Source organism: Fundulus heteroclitus, chromosome 19 (assembly GCF_011125445.2).
Source record: "Fundulus heteroclitus isolate FHET01 chromosome 19, MU-UCD_Fhet_4.1, whole genome shotgun sequence".
NCBI lineage: Eukaryota > Metazoa > Chordata > Actinopteri > Cyprinodontiformes > Fundulidae > Fundulus > Fundulus heteroclitus.
Window position 1 is genome coordinate 2,796,458 of NC_046379.1, and position 20,231 is coordinate 2,816,688.

General features: G+C 42.6%; 1 protein-coding gene across 1 annotated transcript in view; it reads right to left on the reverse strand.

Annotated features, from left to right (window-relative positions):
- Positions 1-2,488: 2,488 nt before the first annotated feature.
- The window catches only part of rnf144aa (ring finger protein 144aa), a 33,486-nt gene continuing 15,743 nt past the window's right edge, over positions 2,489-20,231 (reverse strand). The window contains exons 2-8 of the mRNA XM_012867781.3: positions 19,607-19,757; positions 15,772-15,876; positions 14,827-14,887; positions 11,371-11,587; positions 8,880-9,027; positions 8,489-8,578; positions 2,489-3,713 (exon numbers count right to left, since the gene is read on the reverse strand). Coding sequence (XP_012723235.1) covers positions 3,582-3,713; positions 8,489-8,578; positions 8,880-9,027; positions 11,371-11,587; positions 14,827-14,887; positions 15,772-15,876; positions 19,607-19,741 — 888 coding nt within the window. The 5' untranslated portion in view covers positions 19,742-19,757 and the 3' untranslated portion in view covers positions 2,489-3,581. The remainder of the gene's footprint in view (positions 3,714-8,488; positions 8,579-8,879; positions 9,028-11,370; positions 11,588-14,826; positions 14,888-15,771; positions 15,877-19,606; positions 19,758-20,231) is intronic.

The following is a 20,231-nucleotide window of genomic DNA, read 5'->3' on the forward strand; positions in this document are numbered from 1 at the left end:
TAGCGTCACTGTGAGCAAACGAAGGTAAAGGAGATGATCATTAAAACAAAACAGATTTCAGTCTGTGCCAGCTTGATGCTCGGATGATGCAGATCTAGCAGTATTTATATTTACAACCTGGCGAAACACGTCTGGAATATATACGGTTGCATATTTATGTTTGAACTGTTCTTTTGCCCCTGATGACAGATTCTGCCTCCATGAAACACAGTAGGCACCAAACAACACACAGAAATCACAGATTATATGAAGGCGTAGAAACACATCCAGGAAGAAAACTGCTTTCCATCACCAGGAAGTCCGTTTGGCACGATTGTCAGAAAGAACGATGAGTTTATAATAGAATAAAAACCTTAGTGGGGATGAAACTAAAGCCAAAAGGTCCCAAGGGTACAGAATAATAAAAAAAAGCTGTGGGTAATCGTTCCAGTAACTGTAGAAATGCAATATGAACATCAAACAACACCAGAAGCAGATGGATAAAGTACAACACATAAAAAAATCTTAATTCATCAGAAAAATATTCAAAAATTCTGGTTAAAGTCAGAACATTTTAGGTTTGATATAGATGATGTTTTTTAAATGGTTAAAACGTGTTTGAAAACTGATAACTAATAAAGGTTTGTATAAAGGTCCCTGATTAAAGGAATAAAGAAGCCCCCTAATTTATGCCACAATCACTGAGGATGAAGAGAACAATGAGGAATAAATAAAGGCTAAATATTATCTATTCATGCAACGGAGGTTAAAAATTTTGATTTTCTCCATGCTCAGTGGGCATTTCTAACAGGATAGCAGCAAACATGAAGCTCCAGGAGTGAGCTTTGCTTCAAAGACCTCCATTAAAGCACAGAGTCCAGGTTTTATATCAGGTAATTAACTTTAGACGGAATCTCGTCCTCCTGGGCACATTTGAAGACTTGGCTTGAAGAATGAGGGCCATGGAGGCGCCTGGAGACTTTCTGAAACACCTACAGTCTGTTTACTGTAGGGTTGCCTTCTATGTGGCCTCAGGATGTGGATGGAGATTTTAAATTAAATCAAAAATTTCACTCTCAAAAACAAAATCATCACATCTTCAGATTGAATATTAGTATTTTTCCTTCTCTTCCAACCTCTAACATCCTATCATTACCTGGTGACTGTGGGAAAACTAATGGTGAAATGAAGCTAAAACCTCATGATGTAAAGAAAAGTTGGCCGACTGGTTTTACACAAAGCATCTCTAAGCAGCAGAGTGCCGGTTTGTTAGGTCTCCATGCTAATGCTAACCGACTACAATATTAATCGAGACTTCCTCCTGCTTGTTGGATAAATCCCCAGAGACATCTCTCACTTAACTGTTAAATTTAGTTTTGCTTACTGGTAGGAGAAACCAGTAAGCAAAACATGTTTTTTTTTCTCTTTCCAATAAATTTAGAGGATGATCTTGAATGCATCGTCTGCCCTGTTGGGTCCAGGTGGACACATCCAGTGTCAATGTCACCGATCCAGTAGGTTTCTGATTGCTGCAACCGTTCCCAGTCTCCCCTACATTTAAGTAAACCTGAATATTTATTTCTGTAACTCATTTCAAAAAGTGAACCTCATACTTGAATTTATTATGAACAGACGACACAGACGTTTTCCTTCCACAAAACTTTCCTTTACTGTGCTTGCGTACAGCAGCTTCTGTGCCAGAGACCTTTTGCTCCACGTGGAGAAAGTCTAGTGAAAAACCCGCCGTTAGTAGTCTTCCCCGTGATTGTGTAACCCGTAACAGATCGTTTTCTGTTTAGCCCTGTGGAACGACTCCATTTTCAATAAACCTTCATCATAATTAACAGTTAAACACTTCAGGTCAACCATTCTGTGGGTAAGGACACCGCAAAAACGGATCTAAAAATAAGTAAAATATTCTTAAAATGTGTGTATTTTTCCTTGATTTGAGCAGGTAAATAAGATGATCTGCCAATAGAATAAGATTTTTGCACATAAAATAGGAACAATTCATCTTCATCATCTTATTTCAAGTGCAGTATATCTAATTATCTTATCTTAGGGGTCACAATACTCATTCCATTGGCAGATAATCTTATTTACCTGCTCAAATCTAGGACAAAAACACACATTTTAAGAACATTTTACTTATTTTTAGATCCGTTTTTGCACTGGAGTTACTGAATTATTTTATTTTAACACCGATTTAATTCTTTAGACCCAATACATGACGTCACTGTTAGTAAGGAACTGTTACTGTTAATAAGGAACTGTTAATTGTGATGATTACGGTGATGCACAGACTTGCATAGATGGAGTATGACGGTAAAGATCAGCCTAAATAAGGAACCATCGCGTTCCAACACCTCAGCAAAGACCTGCTGCCGGTGAAAAGTGTGCAGAGTTTCAGGGACGACGGCTAAATGCACGACGGCCAGCTCTCCTGCCCAGAGAGGCTGTAGGAACTAAAAACCTTGGGTCATAAAAAGTTTTATTTAGGAACCTTCAGTGTTGTTGTTTTTTTTGCACAACGACTATTAACATAGTGACACATTGATGACATCATAGAATCAAGTGACCGTAAAGGGCTCAGCATCACGCTCTCCCTGGGCTGATTTCTCTTAATGCACCGGGGAAGCTCCCGGGTTTAGGCCGTTTAAGGCTTTCCATTTCTATTTGGCTAAACGTTCATCTCAGGCCTGAACACTTTGATTGAAGTCCTAAGACAAAAAACGTGAATATAAAGTCCTCTGAGACAAAGAGCCCCTGCTAGACTTAAAGGGGAGCGCCACTCGGTTTGGAAACCGTTAGGTCGGCCATCTTGACGGGTTCCAGGCGATGACCCGAACAAGAGAGCGTTAACACCTAAAAACGAGCTTAGGGGTAACGTTTTAGTTTATCTACAAAAAGAAAAGTATTTATTATAGTGGAGTGGCAGTCCTCTTTAATACATCGGCCTGGAACGCTAAAAAAAAAAAGACTGAGATACAAGACACGCACACACGACTCTCAGCACGGTTCTACTAAAAGCGCAAGATTATAAAACATTGACATCATCGAGAGGACGTGCTGTACAGAGAGCTGAGGGCGACGCCGGCCTCCCCTCTCTCGCCGTGCTCAGTGTGCGAACTGAACCGAGTGGACCGCGAGCCGCCGCTGCTACTGGCTGCGTCCGCGGAGCTACATGGAGTGTGGCGGGAAGGAGAAGCTTTTGAGTTTACAGCAAACCAACACAGAGCAACAGAGCACAGGTCCTTCTGCAGGCGGTGGCAGCGTCCGTTCGTACGCATCGCCCACAGTAATCACAACATCAAAAAAATAAAAAAAAAAACAGAGCAGATCTTCCCGTCTCCAAACCTCCAACGTCTCCGCAACAGCGGCGGTCCTTTAGAAGGAGTCAGCTCAGCGGCTCCTCTCTCGCCCGTCTGCTCTAGCCTCCTCATGCAGAGCGATGGATCCCAAAGCGGCCGGGGCGGCTTCAGACCGAGCTCAGGGGGAAAAAACAAGCTCTCTCAAAGCCGGCGGGAGGGAAAAGAATGGAAAGTGGCAAAAGTTGACAGAAATAAGATGAGACCCGTCCTTGTCGACGACCGCCGAGGCCGTTAGGTCGGCAGCGGGTCGTCGTCGCCTTTGCTGCACTTGCACTTGCAGCAGAGGACGATGGGGGTGGCCAGCAGGAGGAAGGGCGAGGCGACCAGCAGGAGCAGGCCGAAGCCCGCGAAGATCCCCACGACCTGCGAGAAAACGGTGGTCAGTTCCCCGTCGACTACAGGCAAAGATCGGGAAATTCACAGCATCAGCGAAAAGTCTGTTAGCTTCAGAAATTCTATTCAAATTAGAAAGTCGTGATAAAAATTTATCACAGTGTTAATTCTGATGAGTTTCCATTTTAAGTAATGTAACCCCCATTTTTTTTAAAGAAATTTATATGAGAGCAATAAAGAAGAGGTTTTAACAAAGAAACGATGCAGTCTCTAGGGGCGTCCAGAGCTACACCTGAATCAAAGCCCTGAATTCCCCCTTCAGCAAGTCAGACCTGGCAACAAGGAAAAAGTTGATGCATCTAAAAACTGCAGGATTGTAGCTGTGCAAAACTCCAGGAAAGGTGTCCGGTTGCCTTTGAGCTTATTTTATATATATATATATATATATATATATATATATATATATATATATATATATATATATATATATATATATATATATATATATATATATAATACCTGAGAACCAAATCCTTTTAAGTTTTTTCCTTTTCCTGACAATAAAAACTATTTAAGCAAAAACATTACAGTAAAAAAAAAAAACGTCTGTGTTTAAGAATAAGGAGATAAGCGTCTTCTGATTCTTCTTATAAACTCTAAAGAGTAATGATTAAGTTCAATAAGCTCCTGAGTCTTTATTCACTCAGGAGGTCCAGTGTTGCACAGAAATGTCAAAACAATTTAGGCTTTAATTAAATATCCGGTAAGAAAACACAGAAAGAATAAAGGAAGGAAAGAAGGAAGGAAGAAACTAGGATAGGAGGGGTCACTAAACGAAGGATGTAAAATAAAAAATAGAATAAGGACACATCGAAGGAAAAATTAACACAGGACACAAAATTAAAGAAGGAAACAAGGAAGGAGCGCATAAAAGAAAAAAATGGTGCAAGGATGACAGAGAGGAAAGGAGGAAGAAAGAAGGACACGGAAGGAAGGCAGACATGGAGATAAGACTCAAGGATGGATAGATGGAAGAAATGAAGAAAATAAATGAGAGTACAAAGGAGAAAAGATCAGGTGACATGAAGGATAAGCAAAAGATAAATAGGATGCAAAGAAGGCATTGAGGTAGGACACAAGAAGCAAAGGATGGACAAGAGGAAGGAAGGTAGGACACAAGGATAGATAAACTGAAGGAAGGTCTGGAAAGCACAGAAATCAACTTCCAGACTTTTCCAAACTACACACAGTAATACTGCAATAAAGCGATTTGGATGTAACCACATTTCAGAGAGTGCAAGTGATTAAAATCACCACCAGGGGTCGCCAGACACCAGGAAAACTCACAGCCCAAAATGGAAAACTTAAGATCACGTCAAAGGAGGACTTAATACTAAAAAAATATGTTTCCTTCCTGCTGGTTTGAGGAGAAAGGGGAATGTTTTAGCTCTTTCTCCTTCCTATTATTTGTGGTTCTGGAAAAACAGGCTGCGCTGGAGAGCAGAACACAGTTTGGTCGTGTTAAGAGACCATCTAGGGCTCTCTGGTTTAGAACATGACGTCTGCTGTTGTGGAAGCAGAGACCCTGCCGTCCGCAGCCATGGACGGGTGGGGAACATGTTCACCCTGGAACATTTTGTGTTCCTGCAGGAGAGGAAGGGAGGCTGTCTGGGATGTAAAGCAGCCAACGAAGGGTGAAATAAGGAGAGGGAGAGATAGAGAGAGAGATAGAGAGAGAGAGAGAGAGAGAGAGAGAGAGAGAGTGGTGAAGCTTCAGCAGATGAACTGTAATCACATGACTCAGCCGGCCCCACTCAGAACAGATGCCAATGTGTATGCTAACGCTGGGAAAATAGCACGTACGTTGGACACAGTGACGCACCGACACCATGAATAGACTACTTTGCTGCACTCAGAGGGTGAAACTTCATAAATAATACCATCTGTGGGAGATCTAAGAACAGATCATGAATGTTAGATCTCGGTGCTTTTCAACTGCGAAGGCCCGCAACATTCTCCTCCTCTCAGTTTACTTTCTTTCTCCTGCGCTGATATTAAAACGGCTTTAAACACGACGGACGTTTGCGACATGCATGGATGCTGAATAGTTAAAGCCAATGTGACGCATCCCAAAGGAGCATCCGAGGCCGCTGGAGGAAAATGTAAAAACAACAGAACCATGAGCCGAGCTGGACCCGGCAACACGACGCCGACTCAAAACAAACCGCCAAGGACTGGCTGAGAATTAAAACAGTGGCCTAGTCAAAGCCCAGATCCTGCAGGGTGACATGAAACAGGCTTTTAATGAATCAAGAACCTCAAAAACAGCTTAGAACCGACAACGAGGAGTGGAACAAGCTTTCCTCAGACTGATGCAGGAGCAGCTACTCACTGAAGTTATAGCCTGTTAGGGGGTAGGGTGCCCTGACGCTTTCCTGGTACAATCTTACCTTAATTACCACAAATGCAGGACGTACAGATAAACTGAAATATTGTTTCTCTCTCTGAAGAATGCAAATGATTAAAAGAAAAAGAAAGTAAATAAATAAAGAGTTTAGGTGATCCTGCTTGCTGTCCTTGGACTGGTGGCAGTAAAGCCTCCGTACCACCAGGGCTGGACGGTATAGATAAAAAGCATGTTGATAAAATAGAAATATTTTATCAACATGCTTTGATCCATATAAAAATATATTAAACATTTTACGAGCAGCCATGTCCATTTTAGGCTGTTGCGTAATTTCCTATTTTTAGATTAAAAAAAAAAACAAACAAACACTGGATTCAAACTCAAAAACTGTTAGTTTTGAAAAAAACGTATAAAAGAGCGCGTCCTCTCTGAACTCTATCAAGGGGGCGGAGCTTGGTGACAGAGTGCTCCTGTGTCTGCGTTGTGATTGGTTGGGAGGATGAAATCACTGTAGTATCATTATCGCCTGTTGAACCAACTCCCAGTTTTGGTCCGTGAGGCAGACACCCCGTCTACTTTGAAGACTAATCTTAAAACTTTCCTTTCTGACAAAACTTATAGTCAGAGTGGCTCATTTACATTTTCATCTCAATTGTTTACATAAATCGCTGCTGCATCTTTATCCTGAAAAATACTGTGATTTTCAGAGTGATTTCTAGAGTGATTCTTTTCAAGCTGTATACAAACGAAATTTCGTTCTGTATGCACTTTGTGCATACAAAATGACAATAAAGATATCTATCTATCTATCTATCTATCTATCTATCTATCTATCTATCTATCTATCTATCTATCTATCATGTTACCCTGAGCTACCTCTATAGTTATGCTGCTATAGGCTTAGGCTGCTGGAGGACATCAGGGTCTATTTCTCTCTCTCTGCTGAGTTCTCCTACTGCTCTCCAATCTGCATTGTTTGTTGTTATTTCAGCTTTTAACTTTTTGTTCTCTGTCATTTTTCTCTTCATAGAAGGTACACCTGGTCTGGCGTTCTGTTAGCTGTGACATCATCAGGGGAGGCAGATCATCCACAACTACCATCTAACATAGAAAGTACTACTGGGTCAATGTGAGCTTCTGTGCTTTCTGTGTCTCTGCTCTGTCTTCTCTAAGCCCCAGTGGGTGGAGGCAGATGAGCGTTCACACTGAGCCTGGTTCTGGTTCTGCTGGAGGTTCTCCTCCCTGTTAAAGGGGAGTTTTCCTCTCCACTGTCGCTTCATGCATGCTCAGTATGAGGGATTGCTGCAAAGCCATCAACAATGCAGACGACTGTCCACTGTGGCTCTACGCTCTTTCAGGAGGAGTGAATGCTGCTTGGAGAGACTTGATGCAACCTGCTGGGTCCTTAGAGAGGAAACTTTCTCACCAACCTGGAGGATCTGATGGAGTCTGACTTTGAAAAGAGCCTTGAGATGATAAAATAAAATTTAATTGAATTATTAACCTACATGATAGGCTTGAACGCTATGAATTCTCTTATTTAGCCTTTTATTTACCCTTTTTTTCCCTAATGCACCACACGTCTATCGATCAATATATGTCGTTACTGAATTATCGTCCGGCCCTCTGTGATGCAGCCAGTAAACGCTGCTGTAGGGGGGCACGCAGTCGTGGGTTAGCAATTTGAAGAGCAGCGGGCTCAGCACACACCCCAGCGGAGCCCCAGTGCTCAGCAAGATGGTCTTGGAGGTAAGTGAACCTTTCTTGATAAATAACTGTATATTTAATGGGGTATTTAAAGTTATTTCACATGTGGAAAACGTTCTGAAATGAATTATTATGGTCATGGTTTTTACATCCCAGACTGCAGGCCTTTTGACCGGAGTGTGAAGGAATTACAACGCTCAACTTAAAGTTTCTCCCCTTTCCAGTAAAACCAGTGGAAACAAAGGGGGGTAAATACTGACCACAGAAAACCTGGACAAGGCTCATTCTTTCAAAAGATCTGATCCAGCACACATAAAGCATGGTTTTAAATAAGCCCAGCTGCACAGCAGAGGCATTCAGAATGTCATCCATTTAAAGTATTTAAATAGAATCTGTTATCAAAAGCTCCTGAACAACCTTGGTTACATAAACCTCCTCTAAAGGGATGTTTTTTTCAATATAATAGATCTGCATGCATACAGCAGGAGGGTCGCTGCTGCGTGCGGCTGAAGCTCTGCTCCACCTGTTGTGCTGTGGACGAAACCAGCCCAGCACAGAGGCGCAGCGTCGGGGCCAAAGGACGGGAGGAGGAAGAGCAGGAGAGCACGTGCGGCTCCGCATGCTGCGGCGTGGCTAAGAAAAGACGGAGGAGGTGTCACACACGTCTCCGGGAAGGCGTCTGTGTTCTCACCTGCGTTCTGTGCCAGATTACAGACGCCCTGGAGTGGCCCAGTTTGTTCCGACACGGTCCTTTGTCGTAGTGGATCAGCAGGAAGTCATCCTGGCACGCACACACACACACACACACACACACACACACACACACACACACACACACACACACACTCAGAGTTAAAACGTGACCATGAGGAGCCTAAAAACGTGCTTTTTTTAAATGAGCAGCATGCTCTGGAGCTCTCGTCTCATTCAGAAGCAGCGAGCAGTTATCCAGACGGTTTCATCTCTAATGAACTGAAAGTAAAATCAAGACCCTTCCTGATCAACTCTCAGGGTTGTTTTCTGTAAGGGCCTTTCTTTCTTTTTCAGAGAATGATGGTAAGATAAAGACGCAGCGAACTCACATCCAGGGACTCCAGGCAGTACCAGCAGAAGGCGTGTTTGCAGTTCTTGCACATCATCTGTGCGCAGCCCTCGTCTCTCTCGATGTAAACCTTACACTTGGGACAGCGCTTGATGGGGGCGTCGTCCTCTTCGTTCTTGTAAAAAGAGCTGGAAAGCAGGAGGACATCGGTTAGGTCGCGTTTTTTCCCCCCCTGATCTCTTCTGGGAATCATCCTGAGACGGCAGCTGATCCTGGCCGGTTCTGAGCGAATTACAGGACGTTTGAACACATCCTCCACCTCTACACGTTGGTAACAAGCTTTAAAATAAGAAAAGCCAAGAACAAAGAGCCTTCTTTAGCTGGCAATGAACCTGAGGAAGTGGTCTTATAGAAGGTAGATGAAGACTTAAACACTTTCAATCTGAATATAGACATCGTTTCATCTAGGGGTGGGTATTGCCAAAGAAGTCACGATTCGATTCGAATCACGATACTTGGATTATTGCGATGCATCGCGATGCATTGCGATATTTTCACTGAACACTGTTAGAATAAATACAGCCATTACCAGTGGCTGACTGGCTGTGTATGGATAGTGTCTTCAATTGATTCATAACTGAAAGAAACTGCATTCATACATAGCTGTATTTATTAAAATGACTTTTGGAGGTATTGCCATGAAAACAAATATTACTGTTACTAGAGTGGACGCACTGACAAAAAGTGCTTAGGATTATAAAACTTAAAATAACAAAGTAAGGATAAGTGGTCCTTTAAACGAATTAAGTTGTATTACACTTGTTTTTGGTTGATGTTCGCCAACCATTCATGCAATTTTATTTATTCATTTTTTTAAATTAATAATCAATACTTGGCGTCAAGAATCGATGCAGTAGATCGCGAAAATTACAATCGCGATGCATCGTCATGACGATTATTTTGCACACCACTAGTTTCATCACATAGAGGCTAATCCTATATTTATACCATGGTCTGGGTGAATACTTGGCTGCAGGGTGTTAAAACGGTGTCCTATGACACTTGTTGGGCTGGGCCGACAGTGGTGCAGGATTTATGGAGTTTGTCCTGCAATTGTCGGGTTGCCGGTTCGATCCCCCACCCCAGCCATCTGATTCATGGCGGCCTGGCCTCTGTCAGTCTGCCCCAGGGCAACTGTGGCTGCTAGCATAGCTCACCACCGTCAGGGTGTGAATGACTAGTGTGAAACGCTTTGGGGTTGTTGAAATAATTAAAGCTCCGTACAAGTTTACTATTTACTATTCAACAAAAAAGTTCAGGTCAAATAGCCATCTTCAGTGATTCCCCTACTGTTCTAAAGGAGGCGCCCCACACCCCCAACAGGAATGGCTTGCTTCAATGTATCCAGAACCTTTGACTCATACAAATATGAGAATGATGACGTCTGTTTAAACTCAATTATTATAAACATTAACGCTAAATGTGGCACGTTTTCAACAAGTAAACGCTTTCAGATGTCCTACCAAAACACCAAAGTCTGTCTGCTGGAAACAAAAACTCTCCTTCCTGAGTTCATCGATGAAATAAGATGGCTGCTTTATATGGAAAATGTCTTTTTGTTGCTAGATGGACCCCAGGAATGGATCAAAAACAGAATTTAATCAAGTCACGCCCAAAAATATTCTAAACTCAGGCAGATCTAGAGAGATTTTCATTCACTGAAGAAGTAGGAAGGAAGAGAGGCAGGTAGCCTTTAAAGTATAAAATTAAAGATGCCTGATGGAGACAGAACCATCACAACAGATCTGCTGGAAGACGGAGCGCTACAGGAGATCCTTCCATCAGCAACTTGTTGAAGAACCCTGCATGATACGAGTTGCACCAGCATTTACTTTACTCGGCCTGACACAATGTGAACACACGTTAAAGCTGTATTCTTTGATATAAACAGAAAGCCAGGTGGAGGAAAAATCTTTGTAACCGCCCAAAAAAGAAGCCCCCCACCACTCAGTTGATGCTGGTTCCTATTAAATAGTTCTGTCAGCTGCTTCATGTGAAACTCGTACAACTTTTATAGTGGAAAAAAACCCATTAAAGAGTTAATAATTGATTTAATATTTTTCTATTTCCTAAGTGACCATGGTATTAGCGGGATAACGCCCTTTGAGATGTCCGTCATCAGAAATAAATTAGCATCTGCGTCGTCCAGTAATTTCTGATCAGGCATCATCCCTTACTTATCTGATCATCATTATATTCATTAATGTCAATTATTAAATTGAGAAAGTGAAATTCATGTTTCTATAGAGCTTAACAAGCACAGAGTGATATATTTCAGCGGATTCTGACTTACGGCTAAACAAACTTAAATATTACATCGGATCAACGATGTAATATTAATAAGTCAACCAGCGACTTATGGAAGTAAAGAGAAGCTCACAGAGCGTCTGGCATGTTTTACACGGTGTAAAAGCCTTGGAGCTCTGTTCTTCCCCCTTTACTAGCCAGCAGACGTGAGTCCTGAGCAGTACCTGTTTTCTCCGGGGAGGAAGGAGGCGACGGGCAGGTTGCTCTCCTGACAGGGCTGCCCGGGGTGCCAGCTGGCCTTACAGGCCGAGCAGAACTCCAGGGCGCAGACGGCACACTGGACCAACTGGGGCGAAGCTGGAGGATCCGTTTCCTTCAGCTGGCACACGGCCTGGCAGGTGGATGAGGGGCACCACGTCCTGCACGGGTCCAGCAGAACCTCTGGAAGCACAGCGTGACGCCAGATGAGTAAAACAGCGAGTTTTAGTTGTGTTTGACAACTTTTTCATTTTCCCCATGAGCATCGCAAACTCTGCAGGTCATCAGGCAAACAAATATTTTGTTCACATCCTGATGTCTAATCCTATTTTTTGTTTATTTATGGAAAACAAAATGATTTAATTACACCTAAACAAAAACAAAAATAAACTTTTAATTGTCACAAAACAAGATATAAACCCAGATATGTTTTGTAATGGAGAAAATAACTTTGTACACCCCACCCTCTCTCAGCTGTCAGGTCTGAGGAGCTTCCAGCATTTATAGCCTCTTCTAATTCACCACCCAGCATCTTACAGAGGTCTGGGCTTTGACTAGGCCCCAAACTTTTCATTTCTGGGCCATCGTCTAAGACTTTCAATTTTACTCCACATCAGACTTTAATCATTGACCAACTTCATCATCAGCGTTTAAAACCCACCAGTGATTCATGTTTGTGCATAACTATACATGAGGGCCTTTCAACTAAAAGAAAAATGCCCACAACCAATCTTAAATCTTAAATAAAAGTCCAAACTACATGTTATCGTTCCTCTCCATGATGATCTCCAGGGTGACGTGTCCCCAGATTAATAGATAATTGTGATAAGGTGTCAGGTAATTATTTTAATTGCTGTAAACAGTCAAACAGACTCGTGTAAACTGTAATGCTGCACGCTGGATGCCGCATCGCAGGAAGACCCTGCTCTCATTCTTCCTCAGAAAGTCTATCTGGACGCACAGCCTCAGACCAATGAGGGATTTAAACCCGTACGGCGCCTCCGTGACGCTGTCATTTAACTTTTAAAACCACAATTATTTATTTCCTTGTAGGTGGACAGCACCTGTGCCTTTACCTCTAATTTACACAATAAATGCCTCTGGGTGAAATTGTTTCTTTGCTTTTTCTCCGTCGCTGCCATTTCACCATAAAAACGATCAGCTGACTCATTTAAATGCACATTAACATTCATGAGGTGCTTTGCACTGAGGGGCAGAACATGAGGAAGAACCTGGTCAGCCACGTTCAGCCTTGACCTACGAAGGGAAACCACCTGCTGCTGGTGGGAATTTTCTGTGGCGTACGCCATTTTTTATTTTATTTTTTTGCCCTTTTAGTTTGGATTCTACGCAATGTTTTATAAACGAGACCCCTGCTCTTTGTCTACGCCAACCTCATGTGATACTCTTGTTAATGTTTTTAAATGCATTCTACAGAAAACTGTCATCACTTCGTCCTGTTCATTTATCTGACTAGAAGTTTTTTATTACTGTTCAAACTGACTAGACTTTTGTCTGTCTGTGCGTTGGATTCTCCTCTGCACCGTCATTGGCCGGCTGACCTGCCAATCTCAATTAACAGCAGCCAATGGGAGCCTCCGTGTGCTGGGACTTCCTGGACTAGCAGAGATTAAGCTGTGAGAGAGCGGCACTGACTTTGAGACGTTTTTAACGTGTTTAATCTACTAAGGAAAGCTTTGATCATTGGAAGCAAAACATTTGAGAGTTTCATATTATTTGTTGGATTAGAATCACTAATAAAAAGTTGAGTTGTAGTTGGGTTTAGCCAATTCATCACAGAATGTTACACGTTGCATGTGGAAGGTTAATGGTAGGTTTATGTAGATTTTCTATTGTATATGCAGATGTTTAATATGTTTAATGTTTATGTTAACTAACCTAGAAATTAGTTTACTACTCATAATTGGTTATTTCTAAGTCAATGAGAGAAGTTTAGCTTTGCAGATAATTTAACTTGTATCCTAAATCGGTGAACTTTAATTTTTAACCTGTGTACTTTATAGAACCAGACACAAAGTAAACATAACATGGACTAAACTGAGCAGAGCTTAATAAAACTACTAAAAGACAAGTGACGCCTCATCTTTAATCCGACGCCTGCAGGTTTCCACTACCAGTAACCAGCCATTAGTTTCAAATAGTTAGGAAAGATGGCAGCTATTGTAGGGTGTCTGATCCAGATCAAATCAAAAGCTGTTCTGAGACCAGTTCATGCAGAACCTTCTCTGTAAGTGAAGAACCTGCAGGGAGAGAACACAGGGAACCAGGTTGCTGACGTCTGTAAGTAGGAATCAAATCCTGACGTTACTGATGAGCAGGTCTGCATGACGGCATCCACGCAGCATGACGCCGCCACCGTCTGTGTAGCGCTTCTTTATTCCGTCACGCAGAATTTCAGATGTAGGCCAAAAATTTACGTTTTGGTTTCATCCAACCAGAGCATCCTCATTTGCACAGTTTTATTTTTTTAAATAATTGTTTTCTTGGTTCTGCTCTTATGCATTACGCCCTGGCAATAAATGATCCCACCTGAGCTGTAACCCTGTGCAGCTCCTCCACTTACCACAGACCTGCTATCTGGTATCTGATTAACGCTCTGCTTGCTCAGCCTGTCCTGTCCTGGTAGGTCTGCAGGTGGTCCATCCTCTCTCCAGGTCCAGATGATGATCAGAACTCTGGATGTTGCTGTAGAACCTGATCCTGCTGTAAACTGGACCAGAACTTCCTCCCTGACCCGTCTGCTGGGTTCCTGGGTCTCCACTAGGCTGGTTGTTGTCTAATGTTCTCTAAATAACATCTGAGGCCAGAAACAGAGCAGCTGGATTTACACTGAGGTTAAGTTACAAACAGATGGACTCGGTTTACTTGACTTATGAAAGCAACTGGCTGCAGTGGATTTTATTTAGGGGTATCAGAGCAAAGGAAGACAAAAAGTAGATAAATGCTAAACTTTTCAGGACATTACTCGTAAAAAAACGTAACATATTTCCTCCTTGCAGTGTTGCACAACTGTTATTCTATCACATACCATCCCTTTAGAAATACACTGAAGCTTGTGGTTGCATCATGAGAACATATACTTGTCCAGGGCTCTGTGTGTGCTGAGCTGGTATTATACCTAAATTAGCTGCAGAAAATCCACAACCTCTCAGATTTTTTTGGCTGTTTCTATCCAAAATAATCTCACGAAACTTGGAAATTAAAACTGGTGAGCGTGAAAGCATTTTTTCAGAGTCTTCTCTCTCAGCGTTATTATCTCCCAGCATCCTTTGCATGCGTTATAGTAAAACACGGCGTCTCTTGAGCAGAGACCACGTGTGACAGCCCCAGCCCACAAATCACCCAGTGGAGAAATGTGGAGCCGTCGCCGACGCACCACAGCTGCCTTTGCATTGACTCACCGCGCTCAAACTGAAGCTTTTTATACCTCTGCATCATCTCTGTGGCCACCATGCACTCAATCTGCAGACAGAGGAGAGACCAGAAGGAAAGAAGGAAAAACAAATGATTAGACGGAATAAAAAATGATGGAATAAGCAAAAAATAAAATGATCATGCAGCATAAAAAAAATGCTGGAATCCTATTTCAGTAAGATCCAGTTTTGACATATTTTGCTTTTAAATATCTAATTTTAAATTGGGAAGATGGAGGGGCAGAAGGTCCTGGTGGAGCAAACACGGGCCGAGTCGGGTGAGCTCATTTAACGGTCGATGTATCGAATGTTCAGGCTTTGCAAACAAGAATCAATTACACAGTGGAGGACCTGCTGAGAGAATAGAAAGACTGGCAGGAGTAGCTGGGGTTACGATCAGCAGCAAGTGATGCTAATTGATCAGAAAGCCAACGCTGCGGTGAGCAGAACCACCATGAGCCTCTGAGGTGCAGTAAAGGAGCGAATGAAGCCGTCCCACACAGGCAGGAGGAGGGGAGGGAAGCGCCTGAGCAGCAGAGGAGCTTTGAAATGATGTAAACGGATACAGGAATGACTTTTTGACTTATGGACTTCACTAATTAAAAAAAGAAATAAAAAAAAAAATCAATCCAACGTTCTCCAACATCCTCCAACGTTCTTGGATAACAACTGAAACATCAGCTCAGAAATGAGAGAAAGACACGAAAGAAGAGAAGGATATGAGGAAGGAAGTTTGTTTTCTTACAAAAGGAAGATAGGAGCATAAAAACAGCATCTGTGTGTAATCAGGTTATATAAATTACATTATATTATATATGCACCAACAGTCATGATGAAAACCAATTTAAAAGGAAAAAACAAGAGTACCACATGGTGCAGGAAACAAATACTTTTTATTAGCAAAAAAAAAAACTGCACAGCTTTGAACTTTACCTCATTTTCCTGCAAATGTCCTCTTTTAGGACAGGCAGAGTCAGGACAGCTAATTGCAGTTTCAAGGCCTTCTTTAATCAGGAGCTCCACATACTGCTTCAGGCACTGAAAGGGAGTACATAACCACAGTCAGTATTGTGCAGAAGTATTCATACCCCCACCAACTTGCTTGTTACTGTAATTTACTGGGATTATTTGTGACCAACACAGTTTTTTTACAAATACAAATCCAAAAAGGCAGGTGTTGTGTTCAGTGCACCTGAGACAACATCTTATAGAACCAACTTTTACAGCAGCAGGTCCTTTGAGCTATGATTCTACCAGCTTTGAACTTCTACAGACTGAAATGATTGTCCGTTCGTCTTTAAAACACTCAAGCTCGGTCCGACTCACTGGAGAACATCTGCGAACAGCAACTTTCAAGTCTTGTCATAGGTTCCCAATTAAATTCAGGTCTGGACTTTGACTAGGCCATTGTAATTCACAAATCTGCTGGATCTAAACCATCCCATAATATCTCAGGCTGCAGGTTCAGGCTGGTTCTCCTGCTGGAAGGAGAACCTCTTCCTCAGTCTCAGGTCTCCTGCAGACTCTGACAGGTTCTCCTCCAGGATAGTCCTGATTTAGCTTCATCCATCTCCCCCATCAGCTCTGACCAGCTTCCCTGGACTCTGTTAAAGAACAGCATCCCCGCAGCATAATGCTTCCACCACCATATTTCACAGTAGCTCTGGTGTGTTAACGGTGCGTTTTGACCTTAGAAAGTTTTGTCCAGATGCTGTGCCCCCCACATGTGGACTGAAAAAAACAATCACACTCACAGGAGGACAATAGCCTAATTATTAAATAATTTCTGCGATGACTTTCCATTTAGGCTACAGAATCCAGTCAGTCATTAATTATGCCAAAATAATTAAGAATCTGGGTTTTTTCTTTGCCATGGTTTTCACTCTCTTTAGTTATGGTGTCATTTAATTCAATTCCATTCAATTTTATTTATATAGCGCCAATCCACGAAACATATCATCTCAAGGATCTTTCCAAAGTCAGACTCCATCAAATCCTCCAGGTTGGTGAGAAAGTTTCCTCTCTAAGGAAACCCAGCAGGTTGCATCAAGTCTCTCCAAGCAGCATTCACTCCTCCTGAAAGAGCGTAGAGCCACAGTGGACAGTCGTCTGCATTGTTGATGGCTTTGCAGCAATCCCTTAAACCTTTGAAGCAACTAAATCACTAAATTCACCAAGTGCACATAAAGCACATGTAGAAAACCGCTTAAATTTGGACGGTTATTTATTTTGCTAAACGTTTCTGGGTCACTGTGAGGACAGAACATTAATTGCATCTGAATATCTCGCTTATACGGACCCCTGGAGGTAAGCACCGGCGCCTCCGGGACCCTGAAGGGACGAGGCGGTTACAGCAGCGATCTCTTTTATTTAACTTATCTAACTTAACTGTAGGTCCATGTTCATTCATTTAACTTGGCTGCTTGTAAGTCAGAAAAGAATTAGCAAAGTAAATCTAAGCCACCAAGCAGCTGATGGCCAACCTCAGCCCAGACCTGAGTCTGGAGCGTCTCTGTGCGGCTGAACTTAGCCAGCCTGAGGAGGAGGAAATGGCAGCTATATTTAGAGCCGTTCTGGGTTAGGCTCTAAAAGCCAGCGGACGTCACTCTCCTTCGGACTCAGTCAGAGATGTGTAACGCACTGCGATGAAGAACCGGAGTTTAGTGACGCTCCTTTGTGGTTTTCACGCTGTTAAAATGTTCCACTGCTTCTCTGAAAGCTTCAGGCTGTTGATATTTTGGAAGTGGCAGCAAATTACAGGTCTGGATACGCCTTGCTGAAGAATTTCTGCACCCAGAACCTTTTCGTATTCTGTCGCATTGCAACAGCAGATGTAATTTATTAGGATTTTATGTGATGGACCAGTTAATAAAACTGCGTTCAGAAGTCACTTCATACGTAAAAAGAGTCCATAAAGGTCATTTACTCTGGCTATAAATAGACCTGAAGGCTGTTTTCCATTAGGACTCAACGTGCCTCGGCTCGACCCGGTTCTGGTCGTTTTCCGTTACAATGGAGTTCCACCTTAATGTGGGCGGGTCGTCACAGCAAGGCGGCCCGAGAACTAACATGACAAACGACCTTCCAGCTCTCTCTCATCAGCCACAAAAGGCCCAAAAAGGTCTGCTGCTAGCCGTTGGACCTCGGTGTTGGTTTCGGTCGGTGATTAGAAATGGCGGGAGTCGCTCTCCTGACTCAACCGTAGCCAATCAGTGACCAGCCGTCTTCACATTTTTGGCTCACTTACAAAAGACGCTGGTACCCGGCACCGGTACCTATTGCAGAACCTTAAAAACAAGTCGAGCTGAACAGTTAGGAGAGGAAAGGCGGTCTCAGAGGTTTGTTGGAAAACACTAGAGAACAACCAGCATCATGGAGACCAAGGAACCCAGCAGACGGGTCAGGGTTTCAGAGAAGTTTCATAAGTTTTATGTTTAGAAATGTGTTTCTACTGCCTGAATTTGGTACTTTGTAATTATTGTTGTTTGTAAATGTTATATCTTAGTCGTTAAATTACCAGAATTTGTACATAATTTAATATTTTTGCCTGACCGATGACATTATTTATAAATATTTACTCAGTACTTGAGTAGCCAAATACTTTTTTCCTCTTGAGTAATTTCTTGGTTGGCTACTTTTTACTTTGACTCAAGTAAAAATATACTGGAGTAGTGCTGCTGTTGCTTGAGTAAAACTTCTGGCTACTCTGCTTCAACACATCTTTACTTAATGGAAGCGTGACAAGAGAAAAAGAGATTAATGACAAGCCGTGTTTGCTACACACCATCTAGGGGGCACAGCAACATGTTTCAGACGGTGTTCTGGTCAGATTACAGCAAAACTGAACTGATGGTCAACATGCAAAATGTTGTGTGGTGAAAAAATACAGGGCACCTCATTTTGATCGCACAACGTTTAAAATGAAACTAGGGCTGCACAATTAATCGCATTTGCAATACAATCGCAGTTTTATAAAAACGCAATTTTCAAGTCGCAGAACTCTGCAATTTTTGGCAACGTAACAATTAACGGATCAGACGCGTCCTTTAAGTGTTGGTAAAATGTTTAAAGTGGGTTTGCTCCACATGGAAGGGAAGAGAGTTGCAGCACTGAGATAATCTAATTTTATTACTTGTTTTAGAGTTTATATAATCATACTTTACCAGAAAGGTTCAGGAATCTGACCATAGCATTAAGTTCTGATCATTCAGTTTATTGCATCGACTTGGTTGATGGTTGCACTTTATGTTCAACAAGGATTGATGTCCAACTCAATTAAAAGTTATCCTCTTGAATAACAATATCATGATTAATAAAAACAGCTACATTTCCTGTTTTAACAGTCCTTGTTTACACACATCTTTATCTCCAGGCCATTTTTGTTGCTTGTGGTTAATGCAGAGAAACAGTCTAAATTAAATAGAAATTATGGTCAAAATAAATCCCAACTTTGATTTCTGTGGAGCTCTAAATGAAAACCATGAGGTGGCGGCATCACGCTGCAGGAAGCTGAAGGGATGAAGCCGAAAGACCTGCAGCTGAAGATGGTTCTACGAAGCGTTGACCCAGGAGTATTACACCATTTCCAGATCCATGTTGGTACAGTTCAGGACATCAGCAATCCTTTACCCGCCGCTCCACAATCAGCCACTACTCTGTGCTCGTCACATAAAACCCTAATGCCATGGAGTAAAGGTTGTGGTTGTGACAAAATGTGAAAAGGTTCTACGGGTTTTTGCAAGCGGCTGTGAGAAGCGGTAAAACTGACCAGAGTGCAGAAGACACATTGGCACTGCGTGATGGTGGTCATCTGCTCCAGCGGGAACTCTCCAAGGCACAGCTTACAGGAGACCAGGGGGTCCACGGCCAACTCCCACGTGGGCCGGTACCGTGCCGTGGTCATCTTTCCCCCCACAGAGCTGAGACAAAACAACAACAGGAAGGAGGAAAGCCAGTTAATTTAAACAAATAAGTGGGAAAAAGGTACGCAGGAGACTCGCTTGTCCTCGTTTGTTCCCGCCTTCTGCCTGAGATGTTCTCTGCTCAGACTAATAAACTCCCTCTGTGTGGCGTTATAAACCCAAACCGGCCTGTTCTATGCAGAACCATGTCCACCATGTTCAGTTTCGTGGCATTAAAGATGAAAACAGCTCAGAGGCTTTGGAAAATCCCGTGGTCATCTGCATCAGCTATCTAAGCCCCCTGTTAAAATTCCCTCTGCATTAAGCAACACGTTTCTCTGTTTCTTCACAGATGCCTTTGTCTCTTTCCGAGAGCCGGACCGGGTTATTTTAGGCCGTCTCGTCTCACCCTGCAGCCGAGAGCAAATCGCTCCCACTCTGCTGTTTACAGGAAGTGGTCCTGCACTCGCAGCGTTAGCACCAACAACCTCT